Source organism: Lutra lutra, chromosome 2, assembly GCF_902655055.1.
Source record: "Lutra lutra chromosome 2, mLutLut1.2, whole genome shotgun sequence".
Classification (NCBI taxonomy): domain Eukaryota; kingdom Metazoa; phylum Chordata; class Mammalia; order Carnivora; family Mustelidae; genus Lutra; species Lutra lutra.
The window spans coordinates 96,957,027-96,976,162 of NC_062279.1; the positions used below are offsets into that span (position 1 = coordinate 96,957,027).

The 19,136-nt window shown below is 36.8% G+C and overlaps 1 protein-coding gene across 3 annotated transcripts in view; it reads right to left on the reverse strand.

Moving 5' to 3' along the window:
- UNC5C (unc-5 netrin receptor C) overlaps nucleotides 1-19,136 on the reverse strand; it is a 359,485-nt gene that overhangs the window by 52,463 nt on the left and 287,886 nt on the right. For all 3 annotated transcript variants that reach the window (XM_047718027.1, XM_047718026.1, XM_047718024.1), the window contains exons 5-7: nucleotides 16,427-16,607; nucleotides 12,859-13,026; nucleotides 10,061-10,225 (exon numbers count right to left, since the gene is read on the reverse strand). In XM_047718027.1, coding sequence (XP_047573983.1) covers nucleotides 10,061-10,225; nucleotides 12,859-13,026; nucleotides 16,427-16,607 — 514 coding nt within the window. The remainder of the gene's footprint in view (nucleotides 1-10,060; nucleotides 10,226-12,858; nucleotides 13,027-16,426; nucleotides 16,608-19,136) is intronic.

The following is a 19,136-nucleotide window of genomic DNA, read 5'->3' on the forward strand; positions in this document are numbered from 1 at the left end:
TTTGCAATTCAGTTATTGAATGAGGTAATGCTAATTATTTCAACCATAAAACACCTCTTCATTAGAAAGCTTATCATTTATATTCATGAGAAAGCTAAAATAAGAGATTTTCCTGCTTAAATGAAACAACTTCCAAACAGCATCTTTTATTTCAAGTGTGGGGCAAGCAAAGAGGGACAATGAAGTTGGGAGTTTCTACTCTGAAGTAACTGGAAAGCCATGCTGGAATGATATAAATGTATGATAATTGCATTGTATTTGGCACAGAACGTTACAATAAATAAATATTTAAAGGAGAAACATCATTCCTTTCAAAAAAGATGCCAACAGGAAAAAAAGAAATAAACACCAATAATTGCAGGGACACTACACATCGGAAGAAAATAATATTTTAGAGCAATAAAAGCTGACAACCACTTGCTTCCAGCATCCAAGAGCCTGCATGAAAAAAGGCTTACTACACCACGAGCCAGATTTGGGTTCTTATGTTGGCTCTCGTGCTAACTTGTGAGCCCACAAGTTTCAATTCTGTGCCTCAGTTTCTTTCTTTGCAAAATAGAGTTCTTAGTGGAGGATTAGCAAAAGTTCTACTTATCATGTTATTTTTGGTATATTTTGACTTTAATTATATTGAAAGAAATCATTTTGCTTTAGGTTGGTCAGCAGATCACAGTAGATTGGGGTCAGAAGCAACTTTTGCCAGGGCTTAAAGTCGGTAATTAGATGGACCGTGAATAAAATTAAAAATTAATTCTGAAATTCCTTTAAGTTAAAACACAATGACACAGTAATTTTTTTTTATTTAATGAAGCAATAATTTTTATGCCCTCCAAAGTTTGAGAACCCCTGAGACAGATTTAAGGAACACCTATAAGGAAAGTCTAGATGTACATATCTGGGAATTAAAACTCTCCAGATTTGCTATCAAATCTCTAGTCAAAATGGAGGTGAGTGGGGTTTTATAAGGGGTTCCTGCTTGCCCTCAAGATTTACCCGAAATATTTCAATACAAAGCTGCTTTTAAGACCTTAATGCCTATAAATAGATATTATGATACTGTGAGGATTAAATAAAATAGAGAATTAATTTGTATCTTACTTGGGGGCTAGGATGTAAGTTATAAAAAGGATATAAGTCAATCGCAATTTAAAAGAACATTAAGTGTGTTCTATAACAGTGCATGCTTTTAAATCATCAAGTTTCTGGTTAGTTTAAGCACATTTATGTATCTGAAGTTTACCAAATCACTTCATAAGATCTATCCTTATTTTTATGAGCCTAGCATTTGAAAACTCTCTAGTCCCCATGGATTTTCCCCTCTCCTTGACCTGGCTGCTTGATCTTTCTTTTTGTCAGTGATTTTACATACAGCCAAAATATGTGATTTTTCTCACATTTCTTCCCACGCAAAGGCTCTTATTAAAAATCTCAAGGGCCATTCAAAATAAACATGTCCAGATATTGTTTTTTTCCATTCAGGTTGGTTCTTATCTAGCAAGCCCATCAGGACTGCACTAATGATGTCAAAGGTCAGGTCTGTCAAAGACACTCATGGTCATTTATTATAATTTACCACTCTTCTGAGGGTTTATTTATTGACAGGGGCTTAAGGAACTCCAAATAAATGAATACATAAATCCAAGGACATGACAACAAGAATTGAAAAGAACATTTGCTTATCACTGATGTCAGTTATCTAAATTGCCAAGGTAATCCCCACCCCTCTGCCTCACAGGACAGCAGGCCAAGCCTCACAAAATTCATCCAGGTCGCTGTTCCTACAGGAACAACCACGGCTCTCTGCAAATGAACATCAGGGAATTAACATCCCAGGATGTAAAAGTCTTCTCTCGTGACTCACTATGGATGAAGAAGGAACATCTGAAATTTCACCCAAAGGTTGAGTCAAATCAAACCTGCAGATCGGCTGCCTAAGTGTTTCTGATGCAATAGCCTCTATCCTCATCAATGCTCCTGAATAATAAATATCAAATTCAAAGGTGAGGGTGCTGTAATTCACGGTGGTGAAGACACCTGACCGAAAGAATAAAATGAGGAAGAATGTTGACCCAGAGGCTGATTTGGATACCGTCATCCTAGCTGCTGGAGTTTTAGGAAAAAGGAATACTTAAGCAAAAGCCCCGGCAGGGCACGGACGTGACCTTGGAGGAGTCTACGCTTTGCTGTGGTTGTAAAAGCTGGTACCCTTCTTGATTCCCTTGGAGCTTCCTTTTCCATCCTAGAAGCTGAAGACCTTGCCCTCGTCCTCTCATACGGATCTGCTTGGGGCCCCATAGGTGTTCAGCAGGTTTCTGTGGGCTCAACTTTCTGACCACATCCCTGCTTTCAAAAACAGGAAAATATTTTACCAGAAGGGAAAGACGCTAAAGCAAACCGCACTTACTATACCGGAGGCGGCTGAGCACAGTCCTCGACCAGAATATTTATTTGCCAGCTGGGACACCACACATATCAAGGATGATACAAATACAGCTATGACATCAGCTTCTTCCAAACTGTAGATAAAAGCACTCACTGTCTGACACTTACAATTACGCTTTCCTATCAAATTGCTGTGTTGACAAGAATCTCACTGGAAACTGACTAGCACCTTCTCAAATGCCCACCAGACAGTTATAAACACATCATTCTCAAGTCGAGAAGAGACTATTTGTGAGGTAAATTATTTCCCCACATTAAAGGCACCTACGATTCCAGGGTTCCTGGTATGCAGTGTGTCCACACCACAATTTGCACAGAGTTCTGCTACTTCCTCTGTATGTGAGAATTAATGGAAGCGCTATGTGACATGCAAATTTTTTAATGAGTAGAAAGTGCTAAAGTTGCAGGCTGCATAACATTTTAATTTCCCAAAGTCAGGAAGTTCACTGATGCAGACACAATTCCAGGCAGTTCTTATTTGTAAATTGTTATTTTTAATTTGTCTACTGTGGCATAAACCCTCTTCAGCAAGAAGTAATTCTAAATTCCGATCTGAACTGTGACGTATCCTTATGTGGGACTCTAATCTTCGAATGGGATTAAAAACTAAAGTCTAGGGGCGCCTGGGTGGCTCAGTGGGTTAAGCCGCTGCCTTCGGCTCAGGTCATGATCTCGGAGTCCTGGGATCGAGCCCCGCGTCGGGCTCTCTGCTCAGCGGGGAGCCTGCTTCCTCCTCTCTCTCTGCCTGCCTCTCTGCCTGCCTCTCTGCCTGCTTGTGATCTCTCTGTCAAATAAATAAATAAAATCTTTAAAAAAATAAATAAAAAAAAATAAAAACTAAAGTCTAGAGGAATAGCTGCTGTCATGTAATAATCTGAGTAAATTCATAAATACATATGAAACACCACTTCTGGATCAAGCTACGTATGTAGTTTTGGATTGCTGTTTTCTAAAGGAAGAGGGAAGTACAGATTAAATCATTATATGCCAACCACGACAAAGGAGATCATACCAGAAATTCATTATAGAGATTATAAAAGTTAAAAGTTATTAGGTCTTGGTAATATCATTGTATTTCAGCATAAAAGGTAAACATGGTTACTGGCTTAGCATTTTGGGGGATTTTCAAGTGTTTTCTTCTTCTTTTGTATCTTTCTCTCTGTGTCCAGTGTTCTCTCACTCTCTCTCCTCCCTCTCCCTCTGGCCCCCACTCTTTTCTCTCTCTCTGTGCCTAGAACCATTTTATGGAAATCCAATTTTGGAAACTGTATTGTAGAACTAGGGGCTGCTTTTATATACTTTTAGAAATGATATAAAGAAACCTAAATGGGCAGACAGTATAATGGACCTTCCAATACTGCCTTCTGAACAAGATATACTATTCTGTGTATTGTTAAGTAAAAACAGGGAAATCTGTTAAGTTTCTCATATTAGGCTTGTGTGTGTAGTTATTTTCAATAGTGAAAAATGTGCCAAGTTATCTACTCTTTCTTGTTGGATGCAATCCATACCATTTAACATACCTAAGGTGTCCATTTTTTTTTTTTTTTTTAGTTTTTAATTTTTATTTATTTTTTTAAATTAACAATGTGCCTATAAACCAAAAAGGTCCAATTTCTTTCTTGGACAGTAATTGGCTCTGATGTCTTTAATAATGCATTCCTGTGAAATAACACAATTTTTTGAAGTTCTTAATTTGAAGTTCTTAATTTGAATCTCCAGTGTAGGAACTACTTTTTCAGGCCAACGAGCATCCATTCAGTGTAACATATCCACGACACATGTTATACTTCAGTATCAACCAATGTGCATGGATGGCCTAAAAATTTAGTGGAGCTCCTAAAATTGCTTAAAGACCATGACCTTGTTTCACAAATGAAATTACACAGCCTCTTATAATGAATCCAATTCATCAAACACTTTAAGTGTGCTTGCAAGGACAAAGTTATATGTATATAATAGGCAACTGGGAAATAATGCAAAACTATAACTCAGCTCCAAACCCCCATGTCTTCAAAATCCTTTTATATGTATCCTTCATTTACTGGCTGTAAGTAACTCTTGCCCCCGCCCCCCCCCCCCCAGGGTTTTTATTCAGCTAGGGTTTATGTAGGTCTTTAATGCAAATACTTTTTTTGGTAATCAAATTTTAATCGAATCTAATTTGAATCAACTGGACCAATCTTCTAGGGCAAGTCCGTGATATGGCTATTTCTCAAATTCCAAGATTCCTGCTTCCAGGATCATACTGTTGTTCTAGCCGATCCTCAATATCTCTTTTTTAGAAAGTCACTTTAACCATAAACATAATGAAAAGCCAAGCATAAAGAACATGGTGAAGAAAAAAGATACTGAAAAAGAAAGAAATTACTTGCAATCTCACTGGCCAAAAATAAATGCATATTTCACTCATCTTTTTCCTAAGCTTACTTTGACACAGTTATGATTAAATGCATATGTCAGTCCATATTCTGCTTTTCCATGTTAAACCATCATAAACATTTTAGTGGCTGTATGGTATTCCACTTTACATAGTATGTAAATGCCATATTATTACTTAACCACTGCTCTAATCCTGGATTTTCAAGTTTCGCTTTTTTTTTTTTTTTTTTTTTTCACAATAAGTTACAAAGAATGTAAAGCTTATTTGGCATATATCTTCTTAGGTATTCAGATTAATATCTTAAAATTTATTCATTAAAGTAGGATTACTGGACCAAATAGTATAAACAATTTTAAAGCCCTTAACTCATATTTTCAAATTGCTCCCCAAATAATTGTAAAAATTTGTATTCTAGTTAGCAAAATACAAAAGACTTCACTTTGCACATTCGCTAACATTTAGCATTATTATACCTTTAAAACATCCATTTATCTTGTAAGAAACCCTCGAAGACTTTTGATTAAAAATTTCATTTAGCATTGGGGGACCACATATTTTCTAAAGTGTTTTAAAAACAAAACTAAGAGGGGGTAAGCAATTTATAAAATTTTTGATTAATTACTCAGAAAACTAAATAGTCTAGAAACTACAGAGTCTAAGAGAAACGAACATCTAAATTAAAACTATGAGCAAAACCAATGTCTGATATGTGCTACTTAGGCATAATGGGAGATGAAACTGAATTAATAATAGCCTAATTAGGTAGTCAAAGCTATTTTAAAATAAGGTTTGCACTATACTGTTAAGTTCCACTTCCTAACTTTCAATCTTTCTCTATAATTATGAATTTAAGTATGTCTCTCCTAAACAGTATAGAACAGGATTTTTTACTATAATTTTGAACCTCCTTTAACAGGTAAATTTAATTCATTTACCTTAGTACCCCTGACATATGATGATCCCTGGCCTATCACCATCTTAATTATTGTTTTCATTTACCATGGTTTTTTGTTTTGTTTTGTCTTTTTGTTTTTTGTGGTTGTAGTTCCTTTCCTGTCCTTAAAAACCTTATTTTGAATTTACAAATCTACCTTTGTGTGTGTAGTCAGTCTTAATATTTTAACTGGCAAACTTGCATCAATGGAAGTGAATGCAAATAGTGTTATTTATTGTTTTTACTGAACACTATATGGATATTAGAAAATTTTAACTCAGATCACACTTTCCCACATGCGGTGTTAAGGTTGTCAACAAATTCACTCCATTTTATTTTCATTTTATTTTCTGCCTCTTCATTGGTCTGTCCTTTTTTAAAGAATCAATTTTTATTTTATATTTTTAGTAGTTTACTCAGTGAGAGTTTGTGAATTATAAGCTCTCTTTTTTTGGATTGTCTGAAAATCTTTTACATTTTATTCTCTTGAGCAAATTTGGATTTTCTTGTTCTTTTCTACCTGTGTTTTAACCTCCCTTCTCTATAATCATTTGCTTTATCTTTCTTCCCTGTGTTCTGAGAAGTTTCATGGGATCTGCCTTCCAGTTGACTAACTTTCCCTTCAGCTGTATCCAAAGTTGTCTCTGATTTGATTTTTAACCTTCCACTGAGTTTTAGCTTTTAATTGTTTACCATTCTAGGCATTCCATTTGATTTTCCCCCAAATCTGTCTATCCTTTTTACGATATTGTATTCTTGCATTTCTGCTTATATGCTTTTTAAAAACACAGTTTGTCTTTTTACTTTTATTTACTTTATAGTCTCACTCAGACTGCTCTGAGCCCATGTTATGAGAGTGTTAAGTAACTCACTTACTGTGTTGTGCACTCTCTCTGGCAGCAGACTGTTCCCCTGGGGGATGTGAAACTTTGTATTGTAATCTCATTTCTAGGAGTGGGCTATTTTTGTCAGAGACCAATGCACTCAGGCTGTGGAAAGAACTCAAGAGAATGGCTTGTTGTTTGCTACTGCTGGTACCCTAGAAGTTTCACCAATTACATTAATTACATATCTTTTGTTTTTTATTCATTTAGTACTGTATCTTAGACTCCACAGCAGATCTGGATGTAGGATTGTGGTTTTATTTAAGTGAAGATTTTGTTTTAATTTTCTCTGTCATGAATTATCCTGTGGCTTCCCTGGGCTGGTGGGTAAAAATTTTCTAGTTGTTTTTCACGGTGGGAGTAGCCACTTATGAGACCTGGCTTTATTCAAAGGGCTCTAGATTTCAACTCTTGGCCTCAGGCTTGTGCAAATTCTGGGCCTCTACCTCTGTCCTAAAACAAAAAGGCTCACTTCCAATCCCTAGGATCTATATCCATGACCAATGTCTCTCTGGATTTTTCTGGTATCTACTCATGTCATGCAGTTACCTCTCTAGTTTTATCTTGATGATTTGAGGATTTCTCTTTCTTTCAAACTTGACTCACTCTCCTTTTCTCAGACACACACATATATGTACATTCCATACATATGTATATGTATATCTTTTAAGTTTTAATATTTTACCCATATTTCTATATATTTTGAGTCAAAGTTATTTGTATCGAGGGTGGTGGTTAAGGAAGGAATGTGACTGAATATGACTGTTTTGAACATATTACTGAATAGGCATTAACAGTAATCTATTCTATATATTTCACATTGTATTGCTCTTAAGTGTCAATCTGGCTTTTAAAATATACTACACTACATTATCTAGGTTTCTGAATTCTACAGACCTCTATGATAAACTCTGAATTTCTCCTATCTAGAAGTACGTCTACATTTATATTAGAATCATCTGTATATAATTTCAACTAGGAATACAATTTCAGAGGTATTGTACACTTGGTTTAATAGTAACTAGTTTTATTTTGAGACAAACATTGCAATGTTGATGAAAGATGTTAATGCCTCAAAGACCCTAATTCTCCTAAAGTAAATAAATGTTAAATGATAATCCCGAATTGTCAATTGCTACTTTCTGGCTGTCTTTTCTACCCCATTCTATTTCTTAATATAGACCCTGTCCTTGCAAGCTGGGTACTTTCATTATTAGAAAGCCTTTGTTTTCCCAAATAAGGACCAAGAGCAGTATTATTTCTTTGCAAGACTTTGGTGCAATGCTATGCCAGAAACACCCAGCTTACAGGTAAGTAGAAACTATAGCTTTCACTGTAAAATACTATCATTACACAGTGCAGCACTATCTCTGTGGTTTTTCTCACTGAGGAAATCAATAGTACAGACTACAATTTTCTGTTGCCCTAGAGTAGAAATAGGAGAGCAGATGAAAGAGTTTATTGACTTAGTAGGGCTGTTACTACAGCAAATCAGAATTGTAAAAGGATATAGCTTTTTAACTGACTGATTTTAATCCAAACACTCAAATGTTTCAACCTAACAAGAGACTTGATAAAAAAAATAAACAAACAAAAGGAAACAACAACAAAACACTCTCTTGTAGCCTTGTTTCTCTTCCTGATTTATACAACCACTTCATGCCACCATTACTGACAAATATCTGTACGTAAAAAGAAATTCTATTAGTGCCGTAAGAAAAAAGCTAGCTGCCAAGGGGATGCTATGTCATGAAAGTCTTAATTTGAATATGTCATGTTTGTATTTGACAAATACCATAATTTAGAAAATGTCATTTTGTGTAACTAATTAAAGACCCAAAGTTCCATCTTGCCGGATTGTATTTCTTGATAAATAGGTTGCTTTGGGAATTTTAAAATATGCACAATAGAAGTGATAGGTGTTAAATCATCCAAAGTTGAAATACATAGAGAGAAAGGAAGAGAGATGAGGAACAAGGGGAGAGAGAGAGAGAGACTTCAAATATTGCTACTTTTTGATCATATGAATCAATTTGTTCTCCACTAAAGGAAGAATATTAAATTACAAAAAATGTTAAAATAAAAACTAACTTGGCTGTGCTATGTTTTTATTTTAATCCTCAACTCAAACTCATGCCTAGAGGAATAAACCCTGTATCTCTGGATTAATGGTTAGGAAAACAGCTGTATTCTTTTCATTCTTGCATTTCTAATACAAACTTGGTGAGATACACAGTAGCAGTCTGAAAATCATAACCAGAAGCTGTGCTTTACACTCAGCAGCCGCCAGGTCTCAAAGAATGCAACATACTGTGGACAGAAAAATAAGAAGCCTGTTGGATTTCTATTCTGTGTCAGCAATGTAATTACTTATTGGTATTTTAAGTAAGGGGTTCTTTTTCAAGGTCCTTGTGTATATAGGCAGTGGAAGGTAAACAGAATTTCATAAAAGTGGTGAAAGTGGAATACTTTATTCTTAAATGATGAATACAAATACTTCTACACAAATATATGTGGTTGCTTCTGTTTTGCAAAGAATTCACAATATGTTATAATGAATGTCGACATCTGGCAACTCTTAGTTAAGATCCAAAGAGAGTCTGTTGTCTGATCCATTCATCTCCATAGGTGTGATATCAGAACAATTCTTACCACCTTAATTCATGGTCATGTAAGATGGTAAAATTTGTATATCCAAGGACACCTCAAGGAAAGGGGTCAGAGTTTGCAAGTACGGAAATCGAACTACGGTCCCCTCACGAAAAGCTGAGAAATGAGGTCTTGGAAAATGGGGACTATTTAGCCTCCTCATTCATTATATTCCTTAGTCAACCTTCTACACCCATTTTTAAAATTTTTGTTTCATTAACATTATTTCCTTTAAACAAACACTAACACAAGCCTAGCATTTTTAAGGACTTACAGAGATGTTCCCACTAAGCATTCGCTGTAAATTGGTAAATCTATCTGCAGAACCATTTCCTGGGCTTTATATGAATTTTACATTCATGGACATTGGTTCAGTAATGGCCGTGAATTAGGAATAAATAGCTTACTTTATCAAAGTCATGTGATTCTACTCTGAGGAGTTTGGGGTGCCCTTTTATGCATTCAAATAAAACTAAGGAATGGTTCCCTAGTCTGGAAAGAGTGACAGTTCCCCATGGATATGACTGAATCACTCTTCGCTCATGAGAACTCAATAGTGTGTATGTCATTTGTTAACTGGATAGTTATTATTCATTCTGGTTCCTGGGAGATTAGTTCTTTCAGTTCTGACACAGAGCTAGTATTCTGGCATATTACTGCATTTTTTTCCCTGTTGTTTGGAATTCTTAATTTCTAATATTTCCAAGAAATCCAAATGGTTAAACCTCAGGCCTCGCATGTGTCTTTTGTTTGCTCAAATTGACTTACTCTGCATGCAAAGCCCATCAGTGCAGTTCTTGGATTGCAAGACGAGGCCATCACAGTCCTTGCCTCCGTTCTTGGGGGCGGGCGCCGTGCACTCCCTCCTGCGCCAGTGCGTGCACTCGGTCCCACAAGTAGACCACTTGCTCCATGAAGTCCACCTGCCATCCACTGCCACGCACACACACAAAAACCAGCAGAAGGTCAGATGGAGAAGCAGCTACTTGTGGGGAGAAGGGAGTAGGGCTCATGTACAAATAAAACAAAACAGAAAACTGAAGAAAATGCCCCATCAAGGAGGACTGCATTCATGTCTGCTGCTGGGAAGTGAGTATGGGAGATATACGTCATCGGGATTCTGTGAAATTTTCTTCCTGAGGGTGTGACTGTATCTTTACTGACCAAGGCAAGGAATTGCTTAAAGGAAGGCACAGAAACCAATGTTGTCGCTAGGAGCTGATGAGAACCAGGAGGTACATAAAAGTAGATCATGATGGCACCCCTTTTTTCTCTTAAAAGGGAAGATTTTGGATTTTGCATTGAAAATTAGGGGACCTCTTTCTGGAGCCAAGGTTTCTTCATGCATAGTGTCATGTGAGCAGTGAAGGTAAACCTGTGTGACAATATGGAGAAGAGGTTGGTACAATGGGGAAAAAGTCTATTTATCTACTCACTGACCCAACTTTCCATGCATCCACCTATCCTTATCTAATTATTCCTCTACCTATCCATTTATTTATCCATCCATCCATCCATCCATCTACCCATCCATCCATATCTATCATTTATGTATCTATGTATCTATCTGATCCATCCATCCATCCATCATCTATTATCTATCTACCTATCATCCATCCTTGTCTTAAATACTCTTTTCATTTTATTTTTTTATCCAGGCATCTTGATTCTGTTGAGACCTTCTTCAATGCTTTGTTGAAATGACTATTATTTTCCATATATGATTTGGTAATTCTATGCCATTATTTGATGATATAGAAATTTCTATTTTTATTTTAAAAATAATATTTACATGCATTCATAATTCTTTTGCTGTGATTCAGTTATTTAGAATTTACTAACTTTCTCCTTAATTTTTGTTGCTGACTTGTTAGTAATCTCAGTGATACTGAGCTGATATATTTCTATCTTAAACACACACCACTTAAATTCTAAGTTGAAAAAAGTACACTAAATTTCACTAAAGTCACACTTATAATGCCTTCTTAAAAAATTCTTACATAATTAATACAAGAATATTAAAGAGTAGTTAAATTTAAAAATTTTCTTGAAATATATAAATAGTTATGATTACCTAGAATTCAATATAAAACAATGCCAAACATCATTTATTGAACATCTAATATATATAACATCTTACACTTACATATTCATAGAAATTATATCAATTTTAGTGGTCTACATAGTTTAGGAAATCTGTATGATTTCATATTCAAATTATTGTGTAAATATATTATGTATAACGTGTATGGCGATATAAACATACTCATATGAAAAAATTATGAAAGCATTAATATTTCAATCATCCAGAGTTGGCTATTTAAGCAACTCCCAGCTATTTGGAGAAAAAACATTTGCTCTGACCTAGATCATCCTAAAGTGCGCGCGCGCACACACACACACACACACACACACTTTTATTTCAAGTCAGAATGTTCAATGCAATTTCAATTGTGGAAGTAAACATCTATATAAAATATAGGAGAGTATAAGGTAAAATATTGAAATTCTAAACCTAGCTAAGTGTCAAAATTTGTTACACAAATAAAATCTCTCAAAGGCTTCAGTATGGGATACTGTTTGGATATTTGAAAATGGACAGGGAATATAAAAGATAGATTATATTTTTCTTTCCAGCTCATTTGTACAACCCATTTCTGATAAACTATTTATTAGAGGATGGATAAAACAAAATATAGACTAAATAAAGGGAAGTAAGGACACTGTTTCTAAATAATGAAATAACAGAAAAACAAAATAAAAATTAAAAAAAATGAAATTGATATCATAACAGCTAGCTCAATGGAATGTACAAAATTTATAGATTATTTCAAAGTCATTTTAGCTAAACTTTTTAATATATCATATAATTAAGCATTTTAGATGGTTTTGAGTTTGGCAAATTGCACCTTCAATTTGCCTAGGATAAGAGCTGGTGACAATATGAGACAGGACAAAAAGATGCTCGGCAGCAGAGGGATGCAATCTCGTCATAGGTCCCACTGCAAATAACTCACAAAAATAGGTGACCAACATGTACAGACAATAAAGAGCTGACTGCATTGTATTTTCAAAATCCATTAGCTCATGTGTCACAAAGCTTTGCCTTCCTTTTAATTCATTCCAAGTATTTTATTTGTCCTTGCCCAGAAACTGACACTAAATATCAAATATTTCAGTCTAAAACATTTTTTAAATTTTAATCCCAATAATGTCCATGGCTGTCTGAAGATCAAGGGTTGTTATTCCTAAAATGTGTGGCTTTCAGTGCTGCCCAAATCCCTTGAATTACAAAACCTATAATCTTGGCTCCAGCAGTTTCATTGAGTAATAGAGAGGGATTATGTCCCTAAGTGTTTAATCTCTTGTTTTATTCTATTTTTGCATGTTTGGGTAATAAAGTTAAGTACAGTTTGGGGGAAAAAGATTTGATTTCTCAACAATGTAAGCATTTACTGGCATGATGGATATGAATAATGTTTATCACACATTCAGGTCAAGAATACAGGTTTTTGTATTTCTGGAATGGGAAGACACATTTGGAATGAGAACACTGTTTTTTTTACCTGGGCATAAGGTGGTACAGGCTATTTTCTGCACACTCTGCCCCTCACAGAAGGCACCACCATTGAGTGGTGCTGGGTTGGTGCAGGTCCTTGTGCGCTTCTGATATCCTCGTCCACAGCGGCTATTACACACAGACCACTCTGTCCAGGTGGACCAGCCACCATTGACTGGAAGGAGGTAAATACAAAATGTGAATTACATGTGTGTTCATGCACACACAGACACACAAATCACACACAACACATAAACAAAAACTCATCTGCTAAGTGACCATAAAAAATGAAAAAATTGAAATCTAAAAGGGACCCAGGCCATCATTTCATTCAAAGTATTATCAAAGAGCAGAAGAATCTAAGCATAGAGAAAAATAAAATGGATTACCCAAATTTACTCACCTACTCAGAAAAACAAATAGAACTGTGTTCTATTTTCCTTGGCTAGTGTTCTTAAAAATATATATTCCCCTTACCTATTCAAGCTTCAAAAATTATTTTTGACAGCTTATCTCAAATAATAAATATTTACATCCTTATGCCAAGGCTGAAGGTGGATCTGAAGTATGAGAACTGAAAAAAATCATGTAGCTCTTTCTTAATAGCAGATGATTGATTAGTTTGTTTTTTAGCATATGTAAACATTACAACCCTTTATGGACTTTTAGTCAGTTTCAATAACCCAGTGAACCTGGTTAAAAAATAGCCTTAATATTGCTAGATTTTAAACTAATTGAGTAGCTATTTGATTGAATTGGCAATTAGTTTATGTAATTGAAATGTATATCCATGCTGTGTGTAAAGGCTTCTTATGGTGTTTCATGGAGACTTCAGTATAGGTATGACTGTAAAACCTACATTCTAATGCTATGTTCACTATTCACCTCTGGAGATCTCCCTCTAGAAAATACTTTGGTATATTTTAGTACTTACATAATGTGAGTTGAGATTCAATTATTGTAATTAAGCATTTGCTAACAAAAAATTATTTGCTGGTAGTTAAAACCCAATACAATGAGAATTAGTGTCTACCTCCTGATCATAAAGAAGGGGGCTGGACATTCGGGTATACCATACAGGTGTACATCATACACCCGGCATCTCCTCTTCTAGAAGCCTATGCAATGGGAAATCATCATAAATGTGTTGTACATACAGACTCAGACAAGAGTGCTTTTTCATCACAGTTACTTTCTATATAAAGGTAAAAAACTGTAAACAACTGTAATGTTTAACAATAGGAAAATGGTAAAGTAGATGCCTGTTCATGTGACTGACACCTAGGCAGCCATTAAAAATGGTTCTAGAGAAGTCTATTTAATAATATATGAGTATTTCAACATTATGTTTTAAGTAAAAAATATATTTATACCCCTTATTTTAAAATCTTATCTATCCATAGAAAATACCAGTAGTATGCATATCAATCTTTTTGAAAGTTGTTTCTGAATGACAAGATGACAGGGTTATGGACCTTTTCTTCTTTGACCATTTCTGTGTTTCCCAAATTTTCTATAACAGACATGCATTTTTGATCTAAGCATGATACTAACAAAAATAAATATACACAGCAGACCTCAAAATGAAGTACTCATTAGATGTATATGTTTTGCTGTGGACTTCTGGTGAGCCTTATCTATGAGCCTGGGACGACTTCCTTTATGGGGCCATGAGAAGGACAAACAGATGGTTGATAGGTTGAGTTTCAGTCAGTGTTCCAGAAAGCAACTTAACCTGCTCAGCTTTACAAAACCAGATGTCATGGAATTGTCAGTGTAAATTGCTTACTAGCATCCTGGCAGGCCAATATTTGGGGTTATAGTATACATGTAATGCTCTGGTAGGTTCCCCCCCCACCCCCGCCCGGTAGGATTTTAATGAGAAATGAATAATCATAAACTTCTAGAGAAAAAAAAAAAAAAGGAACGTGAAAGTCCCAGGCTTATTCTCCCATTCTACAGAGAAGGAGACACAGGCTCCTAGCACCCTGGACAAGTGACCCACTTAGGGTCAGTTAGAGGGAGAGCTAGTCTGAGAGCACAAGTCTCCTGACCCTTAGTCCAGTGCTATTTTTGAACTCAAAATGTTCAAGTTCCTTGTGTTTGATTCTTTCTAACAACAATGTTCAGCTTGTATTTATAGATATTGAAAGGATGCTATACATAGGAAGAGAGATTTGCATATATATTAAGCATCTATATAATGCATACACAGAGTCTGTCTTCATTAGTTATCTATGATTACTACGTGCTGTGATGCGCTCCGTTTCTCTTTTGCCCTTCAAATTGTTAATCAAGTCCTTCAGCCGGTTTAGAAAAAGACAAAAAGAGGAATCATTTCATTGTGACTGAAGAGAGGCAACAGCTTACAATTTAACAGCCATTATCTTGACGAGGAAATTCAGCTTCAGAGTATTCAGAAGATTAAAAAATAGTCTGTATCTGTCTTGTAATGAAAACGAGAGATTTAAAGCGTCACCATATTTAGCCTTTGGAACATCACAGTGGCTCCTGTTTCTTGTAACTCCTTACAGCATGGAGACATCCATCCAAAGGGCACTATCAGCAGTAAGTACCATGAGCCAGATACTTGCCAACAGCTGCCCTTCCTTCACAGTCACCCACACCCGAAGGCCCTTGGAATATCCTTTAACACTAATGCAGCCATGAGAAGCTTCCCTAAGTGGGTGGTGTGACATAGGTATCTCATGTAAGAGGTGGCATACCCTCAAAATACTTCCCAGGGTTGTTAGGTGACCTTTGATACAATAAATCATCAAGCATATGAGGACCTTCTGCATGTCCGACGCTGTGAGAAGTGCATAGAGTGGTCTCTCCATCTAGAACGGAGCTTACTGCACAGCTAGGGAAATGAAACCACCCATAGAATGCCTCGAAGACAAGTGAGTGCTAAAAAGTGTGGAGAAATAAAAGCATCACACGCTAGAGCAAAATTGGGAGTGGAACTGTTGAGTATTTCTGGAGAAAGGAGAGGCCCCATCAGAGATGAGCTGGACTAGAAAGGAGCAGCGTGTGGACGGGAAGCTTCCGGAAGAAATCATTCTGTTAAACCTTGCCTCGTGATTAGGATGAGGGCCATGGAGATAGCAGTTTTTGCCTTCACTCTAAGGACCCTGGAGGGTGTGATGAGGCAAGTTCCAGGAAGTCAACGTTGATCTGATGTGTTTGGGGGAACAGGTCAGCTCCTTTACCTGACTGAGCCCCAGATGGATGAGCAGGATGACTCAAGCATCTCCATCTCCCAACTCTAGCTCTGGGGGGCCCGGGGTACAGAGAGTAGAGGGCTTAGAGAGGCAGGGCCATCTGCTGGCTCTGGTGTCAGTGCTCAGGTAGCTTTCCTTCATCTTCCCCATAAGCTCACTGACAAGGGCTAGGAATTTCCAAGCCTAGTCTTTCTATGAGTGTCAGGGAAGCAGGTAAGTCTCACTGGCGGAGCCCGAGGCTGGGAGAGAGTAGCGATGTGGATTGCCAAGGGCCTCTCCTGGAGATTTTAAATTAAAACGAGAAACGGTAGTTTGACATGAACTAAATTGAGACTTGGACAGCTCACTCACCATAGACTATGACAGTTGCTGTCGTGCTTTTCCTCTTGGCAACGATGTTTTTGGCCACACAAGTATAGTTTGCAGTATCTGAGAGGCGGGCCTGCTTTATGATGAGGTTGTGATCAATAGTAATATAAAAATTCCGATCTTCAACGGGATCAATGATGTCTTCATTTTTCAACCATTCCACCTGAAGATGCAAAGAGAAATAGAGAAATCCCCAGTATGGATCCCTCAACGGCTGTCTGTCCTAACATGTGCTTCATAATTTGTGTAACATTGCTCCATGCTCTGAGCTTCTGCAAACCAGAGGAAGTAACTTTCTGAGGTCACGTAAAGTATCACTCACCTGCCAAACATAATTCTGTCTGTACTCCATTAATTCTCAAATGTCAATTAACCAATTGGGAAATACAGTGTTCAAATGGTTTCACTTCGCCCTGAGGGTAGGAACAGGGAATGCGCCCTGCCAAGTTCAGAACCCAATCAAAAATAATAGGCTAAGCATTTCAAACTGAACTCAAAGCTTTTTGCTATTCGATTTGTTTACTCTTGGCAACTTACTCACGGCTTTTCACAAAAGAATGTAAAGACTATTAAAAGAGCTCAAAAGGCATCTTAGACATCCTGTAGCTCTAATAAACCAACATTTGGATTATTTACATGTAACCTCGCTGAAACATATGGATTAAATTTCCCCCAAAACACATTTATGTTAAAATGTAGCAAACACATATTTGGAGATGCTTTCAAGCCAAAATACTTGGAGGAAAAAAGGTTTTGTACCAACTTTCAGTATAATCCAAAGAGCATATACATTATACTCAAAGTTCTCTTTTTGTGGATCACTAGGCTTGGTTTGCTTCTGGGGAGCCTGACCTAATACGTGACTGTTCAAAAATACTGAACTAGGGCTGCCTGGGTGGCTCAGTGGGTTAAGCCTCTGCCTTCAGCTCAGGTCATGATCTCAGGGTCCTGGGATCGAGTCCCACATCAGGCTCTCTGCTAGGCAGGGAGCCTGCTTCCTCCTCTCTCTCTCTCTCCACTTGTGATCTCTCTCTCTCTCTCCACTTGTGATCTCTCTCTGTCAAATAAATAAAATATTTAAAAAAAAATACTGAACTATTTTTTCATGTAAGTAACATTTAGCAACAGCAATGTTATCCTTATGGATTGAAAGGAAGGAGATACAGCTGTATAAGCTGTCCCAATGGAGGATTAACGATTTCTTGTTCTATAAATTGATTCTTCTTCTTCCTCTTTTTTTTCTATGCACAGGTTTTTCCATAAAGCAGAACATTTATATTTGCCACACTTAAACTTTTCTTTTGCAGTATTGGGATAACGGATACAAGTAATCTTTAGCAGTAGAGAGTCAACAGTGTAGCCATTTTCAAAATCTTAAGGAGTTTTGCTGGCACCACAAGAGGTCTGGAAATTAATCTCTAAATCTGTCAGTGGGTTTGATGTGGTACAGCTCTAAATTACATCCAACATAGGGACTCTAAAATAATGCTTCTCTAATCCTTAGACGAGAAGCCACAATTCAAAGGAGGAAGCAAAAACCAACAACAATCCTGAAATAAACCTGTGAGGATGTAGTTAAGGGCAACTGTTTGTAGTGATACAAATTTTGAAATGGTGAAACATTTCTAGCCTTGTCAGTTTTTGCATTCTAACTGGTATAAGGTGGTATCTAAATGTAGTTTCGACTTGAATTTCCCTGATGGCTAATGCTGTTGAACATTTTTTCATATGTCTGTTAGCCATTTGAAAATGGCTAAAACTAAAGAAGTTTTGAGAAGTGTCTGTTCATGTCTTCTGCCCATTTTTTTACTTGATTATCTGTTTTTGGGAGTTGAGTTTGAGAGGTTCTTTTAGATCTCGGATTCAGAGTCCAGAATGCTCACCATTACACCACGGAACCGCCTCTTTTTGATCTTGGATAGCAAAAATTAACAAGGCAAGAAACAAAAAGTGTTGGAGAGGTTGTGGAGAAGGGGGAGCCCTCTTACACTATTGGTGGGGATGCAAGTTGGTGCAGCCGCTTTGGAAAAGTGTGTTGTTTCTTCAAAAAATTAAAAATAGAGCTCCCCTATGACCCAGTAATTGCACACCTGGGTATTTACCCCAAAGATACAGCTGTAGTGAAAAGAAGGGCCATATGCTTCCTAATGTTCATAGCAGCAATGTCCATAATAGCCAAACTGTGGAAAGAGCCAAAATGCCCTTCACCAGACAAATGGATAAAGAAGATGTGGTCCATTTACACAATGGAATATTACTCAGGCATCAGAAAGGATGAATACCCAAATTTTGCTTCAACATGGATGGGACTGGAGGAGATTATGCTCAGTGAAATAAGTCAAGCAGAGAAGGTCAATTATCATATGGTTTCACTTATTTGTGGAACATAAAGAATAGTATGGAGGGCATTAGGAGAAGGAAGGGAAAAATAAAGGGGAGAACTTGGATGGGGGACGACCCATGAGAGACTGTGGACTCGAGGAAACAAACTGAGGGTTTTAGAGGGGAGGGGATGGGGGAATGGGTGAGCCTGGTGATGGGTATTAAGGCGGGCACTTGTGATGAGCAGTGGGTGTTATATGCAACTAATGAATCATGAAACACTACATCAAAAACCGATGATGTACTAAGTGGTGACTAACATAACATAATAATAATAAAAAAGAAATGGAGAAAGGTTCTTGGTATATAC